The sequence below is a fragment of the Vidua macroura genome, chromosome 3 (assembly GCF_024509145.1).
Source record: "Vidua macroura isolate BioBank_ID:100142 chromosome 3, ASM2450914v1, whole genome shotgun sequence".
NCBI lineage: Eukaryota > Metazoa > Chordata > Aves > Passeriformes > Viduidae > Vidua > Vidua macroura.
Window position 1 is genome coordinate 55,855,221 of NC_071573.1, and position 23,763 is coordinate 55,878,983.

Here is a 23,763-nt window from a genome sequence, read left to right on the forward strand (position 1 = left end):
TTTAAAGTCACCTTGGAATGATATAAAATATTAATGTGAAGAGAACAGAACATTCTCTCCTTTGCAAAAAAATGAGTTGTGAGCTGCTTATCTTGTCAGATAAACCAAATAGTTCTAAGACACAAGATAAATGCAAAACTATACCAAAATAGTTTATAATCTATCTGAGCAAAATAAATTCTCAAAATACATTCCCTTTGATTTAAGCAACTGGGTGGAGGAAGTTATTTTTCTTCTTACTACCTTCCTTTTTTTTAGTATGTAAATTCTCTGTGGAAATGAAAGCAGTGCACAACAGCACTCTGCAGAAGCTGAAATCCACTTGATTTCTGAATATTTTCTTAAGATATCATCATTATGGTCTGCCTTACACTAGTGAATTCCACCTGCTTTGGCGCTACATTCCTCTGAAAATCTATTTAAAAATCACTGTAAACATTTTAAAACTTGGACTTCTAAAATATCCAAAGTGTTCCAAGTGTGCACCACACACTTTAGCATTTTAACAATTTTCAGACCAACTGCTGGACACATTCAAATGCCAAGTTAAAGAGAGCAATAAGGAGAAAGAAGATTGTAACTTAGAGACAGCCTTTGCTGCTCTCTGTTTAGAAGCATAATCAGTGGTGCAAGTGCAAAACATCAGTAGAACAGTATGATGCTTGTTCTTGTCTAAGATGACATGATGTACCCAAGTTACAAGAAACATCAGAAATTAAACTTATAAATATATAAGTAGTCAAGATAAATCTTGTTTTGTCAAAGGAAACAAAGTCTTTGTTCCATTTAATCCTACATTATTAAAACGCTACGCAGGTGCTACTTACCACTTAGTGTTTTTGACCGTATAGGAGGCAATCCCTTTTTCTGACGTTCTTTTTCCCTTTCCCTAGCCCTTCTTTCACTGGAGTACGACCGAGATGACTTTCTCTTCCTTTCTCTTGATCTTGAGCGTGAACGTTTTCTGTGTTTCCGCTTACGAGAACCAGACCGTGATCTAGACCTTCGTTTTCTTGGTGACCTACAAAATACTTAATTTTAGTATGCTGAGTTTAAAAAAAAAATACTCTGACTTAGTTGTCTTTTAACTATAAACTTTAGGCACTACACAGATATTTCCATTATATTCACTAAACTACTTCAGGAAATAAACTTAATGCCATTTGGGTGAGGAACAGAATATACACCTTAAAACAAAACACATTCAAAATGTTCTGTATCTACAGTACCTAATTCCCTGGCACAGAAAGCCTGTCCAGCTGGCTAGTGTTAGCTATTCCTGTAACCTAAACCGGTCTTAAAAAATTTCAGTTAAACCACCCATATGGCAAATGAACTGCCATACCAAAAGTCTACATCTAACACACAAATATTTAACGAACATGTCTTTTCATTGCCAAAAACTGCTTACGACTATTTTGGAAAATACAGAATTAAGACTGACAATCACAAATTCCAACTTTTTTTCAGAAAAACTTCATTTACTTAATACAAGGTAATTACAAAACCTTGAACGAGATCTTGAACGAGTTCTTGATCTTGAACGAACAGCCGATTTCTTTTCTTCTTGTTCAAAAATCTCTTCTTCAGCAATATCCTGACCTTCATCTATATCCATGTCCTGAGGTCAGACATAAAAGATGTTCAATAACACTTAATAAATTTACTCACAATACATATGACTTGGAATCATTTACTTTGCGTTTTCTTTTCAATTTCTGTAATAAAATTTTAAATAGTTTTACCTGTTGTTGAATATCCATGGAATCATCTACATTTGCTTCCACTTCTAAAAACTGCTGTTGACTACTTCCTTGTGATGGTGATGCAGAGTGCTCTGAACCAAAATTTCCTTCTTGATTCTCCTCAGGGCTTGCCTAAATAACAGTTAATACACCGTAAAGCCCCTTGCAATTCCAAATGTAATTCTATACGAAAATAATATTCCCACTTCTCATGAATATGAAATCTGAACTGGATATCAATCAATTCCATTCCTTTTTTATAGTATCATCCTTAAACAAAACTTTGAAATAATTAATATTTCTGATTGCAAAAGATTAGTATCTTTTTGCTAAATAACAAAACTACAGTACACACAGAGTACACAATTTACTGCTTAATTCGGCTGCTTCAAAACAGAAATTCACAGGATAAATGTAGCCATATGTACAGTGACTCTGAAAGACACCCACTTGTCCTCCATGCATATACATTAATAAATATTATTTTGATACTAACATAATAAAAATATTTTCAATACCAACTGACCTAGTTAAAAAATTTACACTGGTCTGAACTTTTTTACAGTGAATGATTCCAGACAAGCAATTACTGAAAGATAAGGGAGGAAGCTGTGTCATTTGTGTCAATATGGCATTTTCAAGAGATCTAACAAAAGAAGCAGTTCTGAAAAAACACCAAAATTAATGAATGTGGAATACTCAAGGTGTTGATGATTTGCTACAGGAAAAGCTATAACAGCCTGTGCATTGCCTGAAAGTACAGTTTTGGAAAAAGTATCTCTAAGGTACAAGATAAATTCAAGAACTAGAAGAAATGAAATTAAAATATTCAGACATTATATGAGAACAATTTAAAATCTGTAATCCATTACTGCAGGTAAACATTTCAGTGATCCTCACTATATTTTAACTTTAAAAGTATTTTAACAAATACTACATGTTCTAACTACCAGAGAATAACAGGAAGTTAGCAGAATGACTAGTAGCAACAATTTTATCTTTATATTTTTTAAACATCTTATAACAAGATGTTATCTTGGTATCAATGCCTATAATTTTTGTTGCTTCTTCTGTTTTTATCTTCTGTCCTCTCCTCCTTTCCCTCTGCTCCTCATCAGATGTCTGATAATTTTGTTTTGTGCTTTATCTTTCCTTCTCTTTCCCTTTGATCTTTCTCAATGAAACTTACACATGGAATTAAAGAAAATATTACCCATAACATACTGCAGTCACTACAAAGTAGTTCTAGCAGTTTGTATCTTTTAGCTGTTATCAAAGTGGAAAGAAAAAACTTTCTCTCCATTCTGACTAGACAAGAAGACTGGATCTGAAGGGAAAATTTGTCAGGTCTTGTAATAGAAATTAAATAGTAAGGGGAGAGTCAAGTTAATGTTCAACCCATAAATATATTGTAAACTTTGATTTTGCTTATTTTACAATACGGTAGGGATTCAATATTTTTATTTTCAAATTAGACAGATACTTTTTGATATGACACATCAAAAGCTTCTCAAACAGATCATTCCTCTTTGCTTTATTCCTTTACAACATTTCTAGTGTTTAGAAACAGAAATGGCTAGATGTCCACCAAGACCCAAAACTATTTAGAGTCTGTAGCTATCCTGTATATTCTTTTCCATGTACTACACTTAAATAAAACAGTAAAATAAAGCAGAAAAGAAAGAGTATCTAGTAAAAATTAAATTAATAAAGTCAGAAATTCAAAGCTTAAATGGCATTCTTGATTGAAAGCTGCGCCACTTGGCTCAGGCAGTGGAACAGATTGTTCAGGGTGGTTGTGGGGTCACCACCTCTGGTGGAGTTTAAGAGATATCTGGATCTGGGCTGCGTGATGTGGTTTAGTGGTTCAGGGGTTATAGTGGCACTGCTGCTGGACTTGATGATCTTAAGGTTCCTTCCCACCCTGACTACTCAATGGTTCTATGACTTGGGCTGTGCACAGCTTGAAATAAAATCTCCAATAGATGTTTGTTAAGTTTGTGATCCCTTGTTTTTTCTTTCAATCTGAGATTTCTATTTTCCTGTGAAACCAGATCCAAATACTCCACACGAAGTCCACTTCATACCTGGCCAGGATCAAGACAAAATACTTTTGTTTCTTTTGTTTGTTATTTTTTTAATGGGATCAGGAGGGAAAAAGAACATTTAAGTACTGAGGACTAATCTCAGTAGAAATAAGCCAAGTTTCTTTAGCGTAGAGAGGACAGAATTCATAGAGTTAAGAAGGAACCTTGGGTTATCTCAAGCACCAGTCCTTAATGAATAATTTCTCAAGAAATACATGACTATTTTTTAAGCTTAGATTCTTCAACATAATTATTTCATCAATTATTAGTCAAGACATAAAACCTGGGGAAATTAAAGTTACTCACAGTCTCTATTCTGTCCTCCCCTCAGAGACAGGAGCATAATCACTTCATTGCTCACTTTATTCCTTTTGCAAGCATGGGAAAGCTTTCTTTTCCCCATATAAAGAGCTGAACAGACTAAGCACAGTCATGTCTAACTCACCTAAATGAGTACTCTTTCCTAAGAGAAACAAAATGTACTCCCCACACATTTGGTTGTGGGTTTTTCCTGCTTTAAACACTTTTTTCCATTTACCCCACAAGCTTCTGTTACATGGTCAGCTAGTGACAAAGACTTTACTTATATGAAAACTGTCAGCAACATCATAATTTTTTTGTCCTGGAATATGCTTTTTTTAATCACAGGAGAACATAAATTACTACAATAGCCACAAGATGGAGTTCTTACCTTTTGAGGCTGCTGTTGCTCCAGAAGCTGTTGTCTGAGATGTTCTAAATTTTGCTGCTGTAGCTGTTCAGCTAGTTGGTGAAAAAGTGAGTTGTTCACAGATTCTGGTACTAATGGCCTAAAATAAAATAACTTAAATTAAAAAAAAAAATAAAAAAAGCCTACAGTTTTTCTGTTCATTTAAACAGTTAGTAAATAGGTCTTCACAACTGGGTTTCAAGTTTAACTAAAACGTAAAATAATGAGGACAATGGAGCTAGTTCCACCTTCTAATATCATCACTATCCCATCAACTGTATAAATATAACTATAAAAAGCAAAGAAAATGCTAACTTTATCCAAAAATTAAAAAAATATTCTGGAACACAGATTTATAGTAAAATGTGTATGTTAATTTAGTAAATTGTCTTTTCCTACCGTTTTTGTGTATTTATGTTATGAAATAAGTATTTTCCTTACTTAATCCTAATTTTCATCTAGCATCAGGCAAATTTTAGCATTTTCCATAAGAAATATAGCTTGGTCTTACAACTGGGAAGAGGGAGCTTCCTTTTTAGGCTCTTCATTTTGTTCAGATTCTTCCCCAAAGTCAAACCTGTCCATCAGCTTCTAGGAGAAAACAAAATAAGCATTACTGAACATTCCTTAAATGTCCCTTCAGGTATATGTCCTTTTCATTAGGAAGATGCTATTATTTCTCAACTTAAAAAAACAAACAAACAAACAAAAAAAAAACACTTGGAAAATAACCTGAATAGAAAATTAAGTGTCATACTGCTATTGTTACCAAACTCCTGAGTGCATCAAATCTTGGCCCAGTTTTCCTGAGCTCTGCTGCAACAAGTACAACCACATGTTCTTTCCACAGTAACTAAGAGCTACTTTGGAGTAAAGCTTAAATAAAGATTAATTTTATGTAATGGTACCTTTAATTAGAAGAAATTACTACGAAGAGGCCAACTATTCAATCCTTTGGTAATCATCAAACTGCTCTGCTCATATCAAGAGAAGACCTAAAGCTTGATTACTTCACAAAGAATTACTGTATTTTCACACACACGTGTAATTTAGACAACCTGAATTCCTTCAAATATACTGCTCCTTGAAAACAACTTCTCACATAGTCTGCAAAAAAAAATCAAAGCAAGCAGTTATCATGTAAGAGGAATAATCCTTCTAATGGATAAAAAGAAAGGTATCTGACAACGAGAAAAACTTGGATAAACTTCCTGTGTTATCTGTGAAGATATCTACGCTGGAGTTCTGCTTAAGTAAAAAAGTTTGTCTACTAATTTTTAGAAGTTCAGAAGCATTTTAGCAGCATCTTACTTTCTTGAAGAGAAGAACTAAGGAACAAGCATGAAGAAATACAACAGATGTTATTTGTCAGTGAGATTGCCTTTTTTCAGTATTTAATGAAAGAGACATGCTATTAAAGCCATGTCCATGCATATCTTTACACACCTTGGAAGTCTTCTGAAAAGCAGAGCTAATGCTATCCTACCACCATCTTCTTATCAAACCTTAATCTCAGAAGAAAAATACCAAGAGAATGAGAATGTCATTTTGAAATACTAAGGCAAAAACATCTTCAGCAATAAGCCATGATGATTCAGTACCCTGTTTTCTTTCTCAGGATGCTCTATTTACTCTCTGTTACTGGAGTCCAGCACGAAGAACAAAGCATAAGCTAACTAGAACATGGATCAATCACTGATCAATCAAGAATTTTTAGAACCACTTTTCCCAATATAATATTTATGAAAGCAGGACTGAATATGTCTCTGAGAAAACACAGTAGAAACACAGACCATCAAGCCTATGTGAGATGGGATGTTAAAATCCAGAACAACTTTCACCACATATCTAATCCATTTACAGCGAAGTGACTACCTTTTTTGTTTGTATTGTTAGAATATTTTCTAGTAAGGCACTTATAAAATGCTGCTGCACTGAAAAAAATTGTGCATTTCAGAGAAACAACCTCAAGCTTAAAATACTATTAATCATCATGTATCTACCATCATGACAAAGCAGGAGGGAAAATAACAGAATATGTACTGTTTATGTGGCTGAGAAAAGAAAAAAATTAGTCATCAGTTCCTGACAAAAAACCCCAAACATTTAGATTAACCAAGGCCAGAGATAATAAGAGAACTTCCAGCCAAGACAGGTAAGCGTGCAGCATGATTTTTGTTTACATTTGGTTTAAGTAACATTGTACGTACTGAAGCAAAAAATCTGAACTGAAATATCTTGATTTTTACATAGTTTGTAGAAGAACACTCTCTACAGTGAAGTAATAGAAATTAAACCAAATTAAATACTAGGATACCAAGTTTAATGTTATACATACATGCATATAAAAGGTGCAGAACCTTCCCTTATGTTACATATGTTACTTTAATTATGTAAGAAGAAAATATGTTCAGAAAAAGCAACAGAAAGGATTAAAGATATGAAAAAAGGTTTTTATTAGAAAAGTAACAAATTTTTTCATAAGAATCAGGATATTCTCTTTGGAAATTAAAATAAAAGGAGTAGGGTAAATGCATAGGTAATGTTGAGCAATTTTTTTTTTAACTGTAATACAAGTATTTGGTTCTACAGCAAGATCAGAAAACATGCACATTTGATGTTGCTGAAAGAATTTTTCACATAATGCAGATTAATTTGCACAATTAAGTAACGCTAGATACTACAGACTGAAGAGACTGAAAACAAAGGATTGGAAGAACTGCCATATAGTTTTTTTTAAAAAAAGATGGACACTTATGCATTCATCAAAATTATTTTCTTGTGCTATTTATTATTTGTTATCCAATTCACAAACATGATGTAATGGAATAAAAAACTATGCTCCACAGTTTCCTTTGGATCACAATTGTAATAAATGTTTGGGTTTTTTTTTTCATAAAAGCTGCCCTTTCTTTTATGTCTGTATATAAACATCTCATCAGGATGTGAATTCCTTACTTCAATTTAATTCCAATTTACTTCAATTTAAGCTGTCCAGAATTCAAGACACCCACACCTACAAATAAACCAATCCATGGAAATGCTGGAATTCAAGTCTGCAGAATAATGTCATACTATAAAATACTTTCTGTATGTAAATATTATAGCAGCCCCTGTAATATGATGATGAACTGATGCATTCATTTCCTGGGATTACGCCCTTCTCAAGTTGATGGTTACAGCTGTGGTATAGCAGGAGTGCAGGCCATTCTTTTCCTGACTTATTTTTACAGCTGCATTACTTTCAATAAAAAGAGATTATCTGAGTGAAAAATAAAAAAAGGCTTTTTGCTTTTTCAACTTCCTTATTCTTTCTATTTATTCACTCCAGGACAACCCTACAGAGATTCTGTACACACAAACTGTTTCTTCCAAAGATAATAGAACAATGCTTATTTATTTCTTTCTTTAGTTAGTTATAATTCTTTGAGCAGAAGTTCTTCCTTCTTCCTTTTCTTTATTATAGGTATTATACTACTATGACTGCAACTGCCTGCATGGTTGTTGCTACCTGGCATGCAATAATATTAGTATTCTTAAATTCCTGCACTCTGATTTTGTTTGTAGTTTGATTTGGGGGTTTTTGGCTCTTTCTTTTTTTTTTTTTTTTTTTTTTTTCATGGGTGGTGGTTGTTGGTGTTTGGTTTTTTGGTAGGTTGGTTTTGGGTTGTTTGCAATGAAATTTTCTTTACCTACAGGCTTATTTATTCACTTACATCACTTTGTGGCTAAGATTAAAGTTTTTTTGGCACATACTTTATAATGCAAGAAAATTAAAAATCCAACATTTTACTCTTCTGAGAAAACAGTGTATATTAATTGCTGCATATTTTCCATTTATTACCTTGTAAGAAACAATTCTCATTGCTGTGTTACAAAGGGTGTGAAAACATATGGCTTAACCTTGCTAAATCATAAACCAAATCCATTACCATATTCAATAACCTTTGTGGGTCTCTTCCAACTCTAGATATTATACAATGGGCTATTTAGCCCTAAACTCATATAAAAGGAATATTTTCATGTAGACTGCTGTCTAGACATTGTTTTTTATTTCAAGCTGTATCACTTTATATTATATTAATGTATTTTTAAAATGTCCAAAGTCAAACAATAAAATCGAAAAGAATTTCTCACATATAGTTAAAAAAAAAACTTCTTCAAATTTCTATTATTCTACTTCTACCTTATTAAAAGAGACACTCTGTTCCAGTGGATTAAGTGTGTTAGCAGCAGCAGCTGCAGCTGTGAGTTGTGCGGTGAGCGCCTGTAACTGGACAACGAGACCGGCATCCAGGGCTTGAAGTAGCGAAGGCTGAGGTTTCTGCTGCTGTATCTGCAGTGTCTGTATCAACTGCTGAAGCTAAAAGAGAAAAGATAACAAATACATTGAATAAGATTTTTAAAAGCAAAAAAACAAAGTACAAAATAGACTTTTCCCCTTCCACTTAGTAAAAAAACTCCCAGGAATGAACTATAATCTAACCTATGGCTATTATTTTGTCTTAATTTGTTTTCATTTACAGCAAATTTTGTTCCCACTTACTGGCTAATTTGTTTTCTGGGGCTGATAAGATAGGCAGATGCTTCTTCTTCCTAACTTGCTCTGACAGGTTGCATGATGATGCCAGTCACCACTCAGGATTTCCTGCTTTCTAGTGTTCCCCCTCTTCTGTTTCTCCAGTTTGATTCCTTTTGACCTGAAAAAAATCTGTTAGCCTATTCCAGCTTCCTAAAGGCCCACCTATATTAGGATAATCTGTGTCCTGTAACAGCATTTGTACAGAGAAAAGAACTGCACTGTGGCAAGCTCCACTTTACACCAATGCAACCTGATCATAGGGAGAGCTTGCACCTGTGTCTCCACACAAGCCACAAGTGAAATCTCATGGTGAAAACTCAGGTGTGGGTTGATAGAATGCAATTCTCCCACTATGTTAACAAAACATCAAAAGCAAATGTACAAACCAATCACTTGGTCTATCTTGATTTCTTTACTTCATATCTGTATATAATCTTTTAGAGAAGCTGTCCTAATGAGGAAATAAAAGGCTTTATCATGTGGAGATAAATTTTTCTGTTGAACAGGGATGCTCCCACAAAATTGTGCTGGTTTGCCTTAAGAAAAAATATTAACCCAATTGAAAGAAGCTGTCCTACTTCAACCACTGTTGAATTAGAGGAAGCAGTTCTTTGACATTCCTCGAGATAAATCTAGAGTCTTAGCTTTAGACATTTGTGTAAAAAAGGTTGAGCAAATTCAGGTAGTTCAAACTTGCTGACACAAGTCCCTGATTACCCTTACCTTCAATATTCCAACCCCTTATAAGATTCCCCACTGAACTCTTATAGGGTTCAATCCCTCCCTCCTTACTAGCCTTACTAGAAACTTCATAAACTCATTAGGTGGAATTTCTCTTCCATGATGCATCAAAAATGTGTGACCCTTTTTCAAGATAGAGTTACTTTCTAATAATGTGAAACCATTTTCCCTATTCTTTCAAAAACAGTTATACAGATTTCTTATACAGCAGAGCCTCTGAAAAGGCTTCAATTGTTGTTCTACCCCAGCAAGAGCTTTCCCTGATTACTGCAATAGGCAAAGCTGAAGAGTTCCCCCCTCACCCACTTTTGTCTGATACAGCTGGTCCAGCCTGTGCACTGCTCTCAGTAGGAAGGAATCAAACTGAAGAGGCAGAGATGGAGGCCCTAGAGAGGAAAAATCCTGGGTGGGCACCATTCTTGCTGTTTTCACATTCTGGTTGGTCACATCTTTCTTATTCAGTCCTTTCTTATGTCTAAACTCTCAATTTACCTGCACGCATTCTCACCCATAAAACACAACTGTAGGATTAAATCAAGGTCTTTGGAGCTGGGGAGCCAGGGAGAGGCTGTGGCAGAAGGACTGGTTTGGAGAACAAGAAAAGAGATGCACAGGATGTAAGCAAATATAGTTCCTCTACCAGTCCTAGACATCTGCATGTACATATTTATTGCGTACCCAGTCTGTCTCTTCTCTTCTGCTTAAGACTATTTTGAGCTAAATATCCAAATGTTATTTCTTTGTGATCTGCTGTCTTCAGAATTTTAATTCTCTTCTCATCTTCATTTTTTTCTCTTGCTTCATTTTCATTATTTATATTCTCTAAGCAACAATCTTTAATATTACCTCACTGACTTTCCACATATTTACCATTCTCATTTCATATTTTTTCCTTTTTTAAGAGCTAGTCCACTATTTTTCCTTCATATTACACAAAATATCCCACAAACTCATTTTGCTTTGCTTTTCAGTGACTTTGTTTCTTTCAGTGTAATCAGATCAAAATATTCCCTCCACTTGACTTCTGAACAATTACAGACAACTCTAGTTAGTTAAATACTGTAAAACATTCTCACTAAGTAAAGTTGTTATTGCCAGCACCAGAGCTTTCACTGGCTACTGCCTCTTATTCATATGCGTGAGATTTTTGTTTAGTATGCCAGCAGGTGAAACAACCTCAGTACAAATAAAAATCATAATGCCAAAGTTATGCAGGTGCCATAGCTCTAGCACAGCCTAAAAAATTATCTACATTTTTACAGAAAGCCAATTGTGTGTGCTTAACTTATGTAACCACAGGTAATGAGGACAAGCAATTCTTGTGATGCTGGGCATCAAGACATTTTTGGAGTTGAGCATTTAAAAATTGAAGAATATAGTAACTTCCAAAATCTTGTTTTTGAATGCTGCAAAATAAATCTATGTTTAGCTGATGGAAAGATAAAAAAGGAATCAATACACAGTACACTTCCTAAAGAAGTTTGCTCCCATTATGTAATTCTGTACGATGTTTAGCTCTTCTTCAGGCATCCAACAGAGACATATGCTTTAACTTGCATTCTATTTTATATCTATATCCATGAAATCTTATTGTTGCTCTTGATTTAGTCATTTGCAATATATCTGTACTTGTCATCTATACAGACAAGTATGTATTACAGACCATCTTATCTGAAACCATCTTCTGAGACACTTGCAAGTCTTTAAAGCTGCTGCTTTTAAACAGGGCTGGCTACAAAAGGTAACATGGAGTTTTAACTGACGTGGAACTTACTTGTGATGAACAACCTCATGGGAAAGTTAACATGGATACCAGACATAAATATAAGAGATACACATGAAAGCATTCCTTACCTGTACCTTAAAGACACAATGTATTAGACAGTCTACAGTGTCTACAGTGTAACTGTCTACAAAATAGTTACCTGTTGGCCTTGAGGACTCTGTAAAATCTGTGCAACAGCAGCAAGGGTGTCTGTGTTTGCAATCTGAGATACCCAAGGATCAGGCAAACTCGGCGCCACATTGGCTGGAGTAACTGGAGTCACAGGTGTACCTAAAAAAAAGAAAAATCAATATGCTAAAATATTTTACATAGAAAATAAAAATAGTGTTAGAGAGGAAAAAAAACCTGCTGTTATTAAACACTGAGAAAGCACAATTGAAACTATTTTTCTGACATACACAAGAGCACACAGAAATAACAGACTCACATCAACATTCCTCAAGTAGCAGAATTACTTTGTGTTAGTTGAGACTAGTGGGACTACTAACAAAAACACTGATAAAGGCAAAATAAATAGGTTTCCAAAATATAAATAAATAGTATTCCAAAATATTCAGTGGAACCTACATATACCAAAAGATAATTGTTAGCAATCTACTTGTTGGCTATTTCAAATCTCACTGGACTTGCACTTTATCCCTAGGAAGTCTTAGAGATTCTACTAAAAATTTCAACCTGCATCAGCTGGATTCATGAGGATTGCTTGTTTTTTGGCTTTTTCTCAAGAATCCTCCATACCTGCAAATACTTTTGCATTCATAGCTCAGAAGTAGAGGTACACCAATGAACGCTAAATATGACTAGATTACTGTTTTAAAAGTCAATTTGCATCAGAATTTAAGACTTATGATTCCAACAATTTAATGTAGTCATAGTATATAAAAATAAAAAGTACTGAGCTGGAAGATGTAGAAAAGGCACTCCAAGATCTGAGAATCTCACATATTTGCTTTGCCAATGAAAACTAAGGTGAATTTGTCCATCTCATTGCTTTTCAGTATGGGATCAGCAAAAGATGGGTTATAAAATCAGGTACCAAAAGCCATTCCTATCTGGCCAATTTTGCATATATCCCAACCTCAAAAGAAAAAAAATTGATGAAGTGGAAAGTTAAAAATCCATTTTCCTGCCATCTATCTACATAAGCAAGGCAGATGCTCAGAGCACAAAACGATCAAGCCCACTTTTATAAAATTGTTTTCCTGTTTCCCTGATCTTGATGGTGTTTGTAATATACTTCTTTCTAGCATTCATTTGAGTGAGATATTTCAGCATGTTAACAGGCAACATACCAAAGCTGACAGAAGTGTTTTGATTCAAAGTATGACTTCCATCTGGTTTTGTTTACCTGGTGTATTGTTGCTCATAGCAGCTGTAGTGCTGGGCAAGACAGGGGTCACAACGGGAGGAGGAATTCCTGCTGCCATATCCAAGAGAGGCTGAATAATTTCACTCTTGAACACATTATTCTTCTGCCATAAATTTAGCACTCTAACAATTTTACTCTAAAATGAAGAAAAGACAGCAAAAGGTCTGAGTCATGCTTATTTTTCTTGTTGTTATTGATTATGGAATTCTTAGCTAGCAACTTTAATCTGTCTAGACTGAAAGACCTTTAGTTTCGCAAACAGTAAGCACCACACCAAAGATGGTCACACAAAGATGTCTAAACTATGAACCTGAGACTGATCCTATGCAACAGCAAAGAGCTACTACACACAGGTGACAATGTTCTCTCAACCAAAAATGTGCCTTTAGTCTTGGAAGATGACATGGAAAGAAAATTATTTTAAGGAACCATTTTAAAGCATTACTAATAATTAAATTGATAAATTATTAGTCTCCTAATTTTTTATAATTAACATATATAAATGCAATTCTGTTCTGCCTATCAACCAAAATCATTTAAGTGCACTGAAAAATGGGCATATACTACTAAGACAGCTAAATATTTTTATTAGAAAAGCAGCTTAATATTTTGCAAGTTCTTTTGACAAAGTGAGGAATTTAAAAGTTTAAACTGGAACACAATTACCTGCCTATTGAAAATACATAGTAATATTTAAAAAGGTGGATCATGGGGAAGGAAAAAAAACTCAAAATTAAGACTTTATACATTCCATTAGCTGTAACTCATTGTTCAGCTTACATTTCTATTACATTTTTTCCTATTACAACAGAAACAGTTTATTACATCACAAACAGATCATCATTTTGATTTGCTTCCAGTCTTTTTTCCAATAAGCTTAACTTCCACCAAAAGGAAAGATTCTGCTTTATTTTGGGGGAAAAAAATCAGCTGCATTACAAAGAGCAAGAAATTCTTCATAGCATCTGGCATTTGCTGTCACAAAGGTGGTTTAAGTACTTGAGTTCTATAAAACAAGAACATAGAGCACTTATCCACAGTGCTCAAAACAAAGAAAAAGAAGTCTGTTTGCCCAGAACTATAAGAGGATACTTAACTATAAGAGAGAAGTGCTGATTTTTCACTGCATGGAAGATGCAATTTATAGTTTGCTTAAAGAAATCTCCGAAGGCTTCCACTCAGCATTTAGGTTTCTGAGCCCTTCTTCCTTAAAGTCTGTATTATAAGGAGTCCTCGTCAAGTCCATGAGAGGCTCTAACTTCCCTCATCTCTCCAGAACAGGAATATAAAACTGTTTCTGTGGCTCTGTATCTACCCACACCTTGCACTTTTTCTGGGTCAGACAAAGGAATCAGTGGGGTGTTTTTGTTGTTACTTTAAATGAAATGTTACTGCATTTCTGCTTGACTTAAAAACAAATTCTACATTTGCTCGTATCAAGATAACTGCTGTGTTTCTCCATTATGCCTTTCAATCAGATTAAACATCAAAATGTTACAAACCAGATACATATCTTGGTCTCTGACAGCTCAGTTTTTTGCTAAGCAATGTATAGGATAACTACCTTCACAGCACAAAGACCCTCATATAACATTGAATCCATATGCAGCAAAGGAGCAAGAATTGGGATTGAATGAGGTGAAAAATATCCTAGAAATTAACCTGAGAGGACTTTTGTGGACCCTAAATAGACTAGGTTTTACTATCTTTCTTCATATCAAACACATCTAATGCAATACATTAATTGCCATGCATTGAAATAGCACAGGCAAATAGTGCTATTTCTTAGCTTACAATAAATTTATTATGTATTTTTTAAACCAGACACAAACTGAGTACTTGCATCCATCCTTATTCCACTCTCTTCTTCTTCAATACATCAGGCTATTTCTGTATTAGTGTATTTCCCAAAGTAGCAAGCTAAGTGAGTTCACAAAACACACTAATACTGCTAAAGGAATACAACTAAATGAATAAAAATATAAGTTTAAAAATCGTGCCTATTTATAAAAAAAAAACCACAGTAAAAACACTGTGGAATTGAAGCAGCACAAGTTAATCACACAGATAACCTAAAACCAGACTGGAAAAATGTCATTTAACTTAAATAACCTCTTCAGCAACACCTCAACTCAGTGAAGAGAAGACAGATATCCTTAGCCAAGTTTATCCAACCAAGTAAAATCTGCAGGTCCTGACACATTTTCCTGCAGAGGTCTTAACTACTGTAAAAAGGCAGGAATCCTAAGACAACACAATGGCTGAACATGCCTTAATCACCTTCTATGGATGCCTTGAGTTTTCATATCTCTGGTTGAAAAATACAGCTGTAGGAATGCATGTAACTATTTTAAATATAACTCCTCCTACAGCATCCAGCTTCACTTACTACTTTACCTAATGACTTTATTACACAAATTTCTGTGAAGACAAAACCCTTAGAATCTTCCACCTTTTTTACAGTTATTCAATAAGAAGAAACACTACCTATTTTACAACTAAGGGACAAATATGAAGGAAATTAAGCTGCCTGCACTCTGCTATTTCCAGCCAATCTTTTAGAAACAATATTTGGTGGCTATCTCAACTACTGTGATCCAAGGAAACAGCTGAACTAGTATACAAGTTAAACCTTATTTAGCTGCTGGATAATCATAGAATCAAAGTAAAGACAACTTTTTCAAAGCTCTAATCTCATTGGATGTATCTTTCCAATCCCTACACTAAGACAAGTATCATTAAGAAATACATATACAGGGCAAGTTTATAAGTAGATCCCCTCCAGCAAGTAGAAAGTGAGATGAAGATCTTTATTCTTTACAGATAATATGCTAAAGATTGCTTTAACTAGAAAGATCTGTAAGTGGTTTACCTTGTCATCACCAGGACAACGGTACAAGTTCTGGAAAGTGCTGATGATGTTATTGCTGAATCTTGGCGCAAATACATCCTTTTCTTGTCCAAACTGATGCCGGGACTGCCTTACAATGGAGTCAATGACATACAGACCAGGCACCTTGTACTCTGGTTTGCACTAGAAAGAATGGTAATTTAAAAGGAGCATATGTGAAAAACAACCAAAACCATTAACAGCAGAGTAAATACATACAATCTTCTCTAATTTTTAAGTGGGTCCAAGTATACTGAAATGCTCTCTATTTTATAAATTGTCCTGGAAAATGAAACTTTCTCAAATAACTCGTCAAAAATGAAACGTTCTCAAATTACTCATCTAACCTCTAATGTTTAAATTATCACATCTATATACATTCTGAAGATATGTAAATGGTGTAAAATCTATTTCTTACTGCTAAAGAATTAACTTTTAAAAATTTATCTATTAAAAACATTAACACACAAACCACATATCCTTTTAAAATGTACACTCTATTTTAAAAGTACTGCATAAAGCATGACCAAATTCTTAGTACTAAATTTGGACTAGCTGTAAATGTAACTCAGGATATTTTTGTCCTTCTTTATGATCAAAGTAAACATTAAAGTTAAAATTTGTTTATTTTACATTGTTGTAATTAGGGTGTGGTATATTCTCCCCTGCAGAAGAAAAACATATTTATGGGGACATCTATTTGGTTGAGAATATAACAATATTTATTTTACAACTCTGGAAAACTTGCATAATTTACAAACAGCATAAGATTTATAAGGCATGTCTGCTAACTAGAATACTAATTACTTATGTAATTTTACTTTCTTAACAACTGATGGTAAATTTTTTGTCTTTTAATTGCAAAGTGATCACATCACATTATTGCAACCAGTTTTAAGACAGAATGAAATATGGTCCACAAGTATAATGAAGTCATCATCAGAATACATAATGTTATGGATTCACTTAATAAATATTGGATGTATATCACACAAGGTATTATGGAAAACATGGGAAAGGACATCCTATTTCTCTCTGGTCCTGCAGACATATTATGCAACACACTAAGTCAATAATCTTTATTAAAGTGCCAAACAAGTGCTTCAGAATATTAATTTTACTATGCCCTAGATATAAATATTCTGTTTTGAAAAGTGTTGATTTGCTAACACTTGCAACCTTTAGAAAGCCTTTTTTTAGGTTCTAAACATGGTTCAATGTATTTAAGAATGGCACTCTTGATTTTTAGAATGTGTATGACATCCTTTTAGGAATATATGTGCATCATTAAGCTTAAATTGGATATAATACATTGTCTTCAGAAAATCACATCAATGTATTGTAGCTTCTGAAATTTTATTTAAATTATTAAATGAGTATTCTGCATACAGAACAGACAAGTATACAACTTTTCACAATATTCAAATTATTAAAGCTCACAGAAATTCAAAAAGAAAACTCAGGACATACATTAGCTGAAGTAGCTGAAGTACTGAAGTATTTTAAAACATGGCACATAAAGCAAAGTATGATAATAAATGTAGATTAATATAGATTATATGGAAAAGGGCAATAAAATACAAGTAAAAAATTAAATAAAAATTAAAACTGGGGCAGTGAACCTGCATATCCTTAATCTCAGATGGAATAGCCTTTATACACGAATATTTACTTATTTTCTGAGTGAGTAACAATAATGTAATTTTATTACTCAAAGAAATTACTCTCCAATGGAATAACCTCACATATATGAAATGTGATAATTTGACCCCCAAAGTGATCTTTTGCCAAAGAATAAAGCAGTCAACCAAAATAACAATAAACCAGTAAGTTAAGTGTCACAAAATGAAGAATGTCACGGGCAATTATTTTATCTGGAGTTTCAGTAATGGCACAAAATTACAAAAGAAAATACTGGGGCTGTGAAGGATGAAGAACAAACTAACTGACGTGGCACTGACATCACTCTGGTCAGGTCTACAGCAGATTTTAATAGAAGATTCAGTCATCTTGAGCTTCAACTTGAAGCGACTGTTTGCAGAAAACATCCAATTATTCTCCAAACATACAGTTTAAGCCCTTTAATATCAAATACCTAGCTTTCATCTGCTTATCTCTCATTCTACTAAAACAAAAAGTTATTATTTAAAGTTATTAATAAGTTGCACATTTCACTAAATTGTTCATTAAATAATTAAAAACCGCTCAGCAAGACCACCAAAGGGAATCATCTAATCCAGGGTGATCATTAACAAGGTTTTCAATAAAAACATACATCTGCCATCTCTAACCAACAATGAACAGTGCAGAACTTCCGCATCAAGCAGTACTGGACACTGAAGGCATGTAAAGATAAAGCAGCTTGTGGAAGGGTCATGAACAACCAGTCCCATTCCTGACAAATTTCCATTCATTCATGCAGAGGGTAAAACTTCTCTTGTGCCTATGAATACTGAACTGCCAATCACATCCTCTGTAACTAAAAAGCAGCGTTTGGAACTCAGACAATTCTGAGCTAACTTCAGGACACGGAACTGCAAAGTGCTACTGGTCAGAGATGGGTAAGATGTATTCCTGCTCTCTTATTCCTGTGTTCACTTGTAGCATTGAGCAGGGATCAGAGGATAGTGATCTCTTTCTCAGAGATGTAAGAAGTCAGAGTCAGGACCCAAAAGACAACTACTTGACAAAAAACTAGCAGTGTTAATAAAGTATACCACTGGTCCTTACTACTGCTTTGAAACACATGTATGATACTTTTTTCACATAGGACTTACATACTAGTACCTAAATATTTCACTGATAAATAGTTCCGAGACAGATAAAAACACCAGGCTGAAGCTGAAACCTGTTTACACTGTCCAGCCACTGTCAAAAGGCACTGCAGAGTACACTGGGCAACAAGGAATAAAAGTTAATGAGCAAGACAGGTTACTAATACAGACTGCTTTGTAAAAAGAGTAACAGAAGGAAAATTGCATCCAACACTGCAACATTAACAGTCTAACTTCTCTAGCTTGTTTGTCAAAACTAAATTGCAATTTGATCATAATTTACTGCTATTTACAAAGAGAGAAGAAATTCAGTACCAAAATGACCAAGTGAACAATCAGGTACAACACAGATAAGCAGGGAAGACTCACAAATTTGAATCCATGCATTTCCAACTGGAAGCAAAATGCAGTTTTACCCAAGAATAATTAACTGTTGCAAGAAAAGAAAGTGCTATAAATTTCTTTGCTAGAAAGAATTTTTTAATTAATACTATCATCTTCCCAAAAAGTAATTCTAGTCTAGCCATATAAATATTTATTGTTTTAATTTACTGCAAGAACCACCAACTGAAATGCTACATCTCATGCTACAAAAAAGATGAGGCTGAAAGTCATCTTCCCTTCAGCTTTAAAATCAATGGGAAAACCTGGCAGAAAAGCAAAAGCAACCGTCACTAGCCAAACAACAGTCAATTGTTTTGCTGTTAGCTGTTCACTGACAATCTCTTTTAACATTAAATAAATACACACAGAAGCAATCCTAAAACAGTATCCACAGTGATTCAGATCAAAGAACAAAATGAGAGCAAAGCATTTGTCATTCTGCATAATGGGTTATGCTCTGCTACCGATTATTAGCAGAAACTGAATGTAGCTAAAAATGGAGATAAACAAATATGTGCTAAAAATATTAGTCCATATATGAACCTAAACCCCCACTTGACTTACCTTTTGAATGAATTTCTCAACACTCTGTACAACATGCTTGTAGAACTGAAAAATATAATAGTATTTCAATAGAGAAAATCTCAAGATGCATATCCTTTTCAAGTATGTTGCTATATTGACAGCAAAACCAGAATCAGAAACTTTGGATTATTAAACAGCAATCCAATATTTACAGCTGAACATGAAATCTTCCTTAAAACACTTAATAGCATATAAAAGAGCTAATATCTGTGTTTCTTCTTTTTCTTGAAGATTTTTACACTGGATTTTTTTTTGAGTAGCATGCTTATTTATTGAGAATTAGGAGAATAATATAACTGTTCCACCAAAACACATGATTATTTCACTGTACGTGACTGAAGATGTTTACCTAATGTTACTAAACATATAACTTCTCTGCATTTCATTAATTAATAGCATCTACTGCATACTTTTTCTTTAAAGTTGGCCTGTCTTTCACGGAGTTGTTTTTTTATATCTCACATATAATCACAATGGCTCTAAATCACGTCAATAATTGAAATAACTTTACACAATTAAATGTTGTCATTGAAATGATAAAAGTGGAAGTAGGATTTCCAAGTTGAATACATAATAAAACATTTTGGTATAATTTAATTGGTTAATTAACAGAACCATCTATTATGATTTACTACTTAAGTTCAATACAAGTTTTCAGCATTTTCATTATACTGCAATACACAGGCTTTAACTTACAGAGACATACTTAAGAAAGCCACTGAATTTCACTCTTCAGTCATGAAATTACTCTTTCCCAATTAAACAAAACACCAATATAGATTTCTTTATCTGAAAACATATCTGCATTGTCAGCAAAGGAAGGTAGGTAGGAAGAGCATAAGGTTGGTCTGTCCTTTTTTCTACCTCTCCAGCTTTCACTGAGTTTCCAGTTGTTTTAATGCTTAACACTAGTGGCATACTTCTTTCCTTCACCATTTTTCAGTGACTTTTTCTGCTGTGCCGTTGTTTAGCAATTAGTTTTACTTTGTGGCAGGAATAATCTTTAATGAGTGCACTAAGACTTGAACTTAAAAACAATTTGTATCCAAGCAACAAGAAAACTGAAATCTATGAACAATATCCATTAAAAGGTATGCTAGGAATTCAGAAAAATGAACAGTTGTATTGATCCAAAGGCATGCATAAATTTTGGGAAGGGAGGAAGGGAGAGAGGGGAGAAGGAAGGATGAATTGTAATTTTCTATTTATTCATCTCTTAACAGGCATGTCAGTTTCCTTTGTAAACTGAGGAAAAAACCCTGTTTTTCAGACCTGATGGAATTCAGATAGAGACAAATTGGTGTAATTCTTTCTCACATATGACAACCAGCAAATGAAAGTCACACACCACTTTTAGCCTTCTGCTGCATTACCAGATATCACACATGGTCATAAACTGGAAATTGTATGCACAAGGGAGGTAGAAAGTTCTGAAGCAAATTCTTTAGATATTTCACAAAATTATTTTGACATATATGAGAAATGTAAAAGAGGTCAAAAGAAGTTAACTGATTTCATACCTTTATAGCCTTGATTGCTGCCTTGGTAATCTGTGTCATTTTAGCTTTAGAAATGGGTGGCTTATAATCATTTAGCGAGTACAACTGCAAGAAAAAAAAAATCAGAAATATAATCTGCAGTTGTAAACAGAATACATTACTTTTCCACAAGAAAATACCATTTATAATTTTCAGTGGATTTTATGTATTAAGCAAGAAAAGATATTCCCATTTAAGGAAAAAAAAAAAAAAGCTCAATAACATATAATATAAGATTCAAAATGCTTGAAGGAAAGCAGATTCTTCTTTACAATGGTCCCTATATATACGCCTAGCTTTACCAGCACTAAATACTGGAGGCATTTCAGGTGAAGTTACAAAATAAATACTTACAATATGCAAATACGGTAGCTCTTATTAAGTTTTCCAGGGCAAAGACACTGATACACTTGAATAATTTTATGGAAGCATAAACAAAACCTTAACTTAGTATATTCATCATCATATGCCTGCTGAATCTGGTCTTTTCGTTTTCCATTAAACAAACAAACAACAACAACAAAATCAAGCCCAATGAGCATGAGCATGTAGCAATTTCAACACTTAAAACAGACAGTAAAATGTATAGATTTCATTCATTCACTGCATTAACCCAGGAAAGTAATATATTGGAAGTATTACAAATGCTTAAGCAAAAATCCAGCTGTTCTCAATTTCAAGCAGAGCATCTTAACTTCACTAATATCTAACCAGCAATACATTCACAGCACACAGGTAGTGCAATTTTGCAACAATGCTCTCCCTGGATGCAATATTAACTCTATTCATTTGACTGGTACATCCATCTCCCAGTAGAAGCAATCCAGCATGACAGGTATTAATCAGAAATTTGCTGCACAGTGAAACTTTACACAAAATAAATTCACAGCTATTCATACGAACTAAATTCACTAATTCTACTGTAATTGGAAGTAACTCCTCCCCAAAGCTATTTGCTTGCTATGAAAATCTCTGATTATCCACAATATATTATTTTGAACAAAATGCTGTCATTTTCTGCTTTAGGTCTAAGTGTTATAAGAGAAGGGACTGGCTGATATTTGCTACTTTCAGACATAAAAAGACCAGACACAAAGTGCCAAACACAAAGTGATTTAAGGACATTCTTAACTTACATTTTATTTTTGTTTACAACACATGTTTAGAAGCATGTTAGTTCAAAAATGGAGTTCTGATAATAGGAATAACCATCCATAATCAAATTTCCTTCCTAGAAGATAGGAAGAACTGCAGTTCTTCCATAAAACAGTAATTAAAACAGAAACAAAGCCAAAACCCCCTCCTCTCCTATACAGCCTGAAAAATGCAATATAATGAACCAGATGAATATCCATACAGATATTTACAGTAACTTTAACTTCCTAATATTTTCTCAATTTGTAGCAAACTGATAGCTCAGAAAACATAGTTCAGAATTGTTTACATTTAATAAAGCAAACTGTATGACTGAATAGGATTATACAGTGGAAAGGATTAGACAATCTTAAATATAGGTCATACTCCCCAGGTTGCTTATAATAGTTTATTGCTGAAGGTAACAAGTAGATATTCTTTCATCATACTTGAGTTTCCAAGAGACAAGGATTTATTCTCCTTGCAAACATGAGATGGCTTTTTTCAGTCCTTTTCTGTCAAAACCAGTTTTAACCAAAACCTCCTATAGCTGTCAAAACACAAATGGGAAAAAAATGGCTTGTCCAAGCATAAGTGTCTGTCTTCTCAGCTTAAAAGGATTTCCATTAAAACTGTGAAATTATAACCAGTTCACAGCTAGATATCCACTTTTAAAACAACTGCTACTACTTCTCACTGATGCTAATTGCTGTTGCAAAATATTCTGAATTATTTACATGCTGCTCACACAACACAAAGCAATAAATTTCTAAAATGTAGGTATATGAATGCTCTTCACTATCACAGGGAAAAGAGAGGCAAAAACCCAAGTCTTGAATCAGTTTCTTCTCTGTTTTCACAGAATTACTAGGTTGGAAGAGACCTTCAAGATCACCATGCTCTAACACCTCAAATAAGCCATGGCACCAAGTGCCACATCCAGTCTGTTTTTAAACACATCCAGTGATGGTGACTCCACCACCTCCCCAGGCAGACAATTTCAGTATTTTATCACTCTTCCTGCAAAAAACATTTTCCTAATATACAACCCTTGGCCCAGCTTAAGACTGTGTCCTCTCGTTCTGTCAGTTGCTGCCTGGAGAAAGAGACCAAACCCCACCTGTCTACAACTACCCTTCAGAAAGTTGTAGAGAGTGACAAGGTCACCCCTGAGTGACCAGAGGTCACTAAACAGCCCCAGCTCCCTCAGCCATTCCTCACAGGGTTTGTGTTCCAAGCCCCTCACCAACCTTGTTGCCCTCCTCTGGACAAGCTCAAGCATCTCAACATCCTTCCTAAACTGAGGGGCCCAGAACTGGACACAGCACTCAAGGTGTGGCCTTACCAGCTGGCTGTCGACCAGTAGTCCCAGGTCCCTTTCCACATCATCCAGCCACACAATCTCCAGCCTATAATGATGCAGGGGGTTATTGCAGCCA

General features: G+C 34.3%; 1 protein-coding gene across 5 annotated transcripts in view; it reads right to left on the minus strand.

The window, feature by feature from the left end:
• The window catches only part of SCAF8 (SR-related CTD associated factor 8), an 88,523-nt gene that overhangs the window by 46,713 nt on the left and 18,047 nt on the right, over positions 1-23,763 (minus strand). For 2 of the 5 annotated variants that reach the window (XM_053972234.1, XM_053972233.1), the window contains exons 2-12: positions 21,173-21,256; positions 19,632-19,676; positions 15,892-16,053; positions 12,999-13,155; positions 11,790-11,920; positions 8,728-8,904; positions 5,053-5,132; positions 4,524-4,641; positions 1,746-1,877; positions 1,509-1,621; positions 828-1,021 (exon numbers count right to left, since the gene is read on the minus strand). In XM_053972234.1, coding sequence (XP_053828209.1) covers positions 828-1,021; positions 1,509-1,621; positions 1,746-1,877; positions 4,524-4,641; positions 5,053-5,132; positions 8,728-8,904; positions 11,790-11,920; positions 12,999-13,155; positions 15,892-16,053; positions 19,632-19,676; positions 21,173-21,256 — 1,393 coding nt within the window. Of the gene's footprint in view, positions 1-827; positions 1,022-1,508; positions 1,622-1,745; positions 1,878-4,523; positions 4,642-5,052; positions 5,133-5,449; positions 5,558-8,727; positions 8,905-11,789; positions 11,921-12,998; positions 13,156-15,891; positions 16,054-19,631; positions 19,677-21,172; positions 21,257-23,763 lie in introns of those variants that run through there. The other 3 variants (XM_053972235.1, XM_053972237.1, XM_053972236.1) reach the window with 3 other exon arrangements.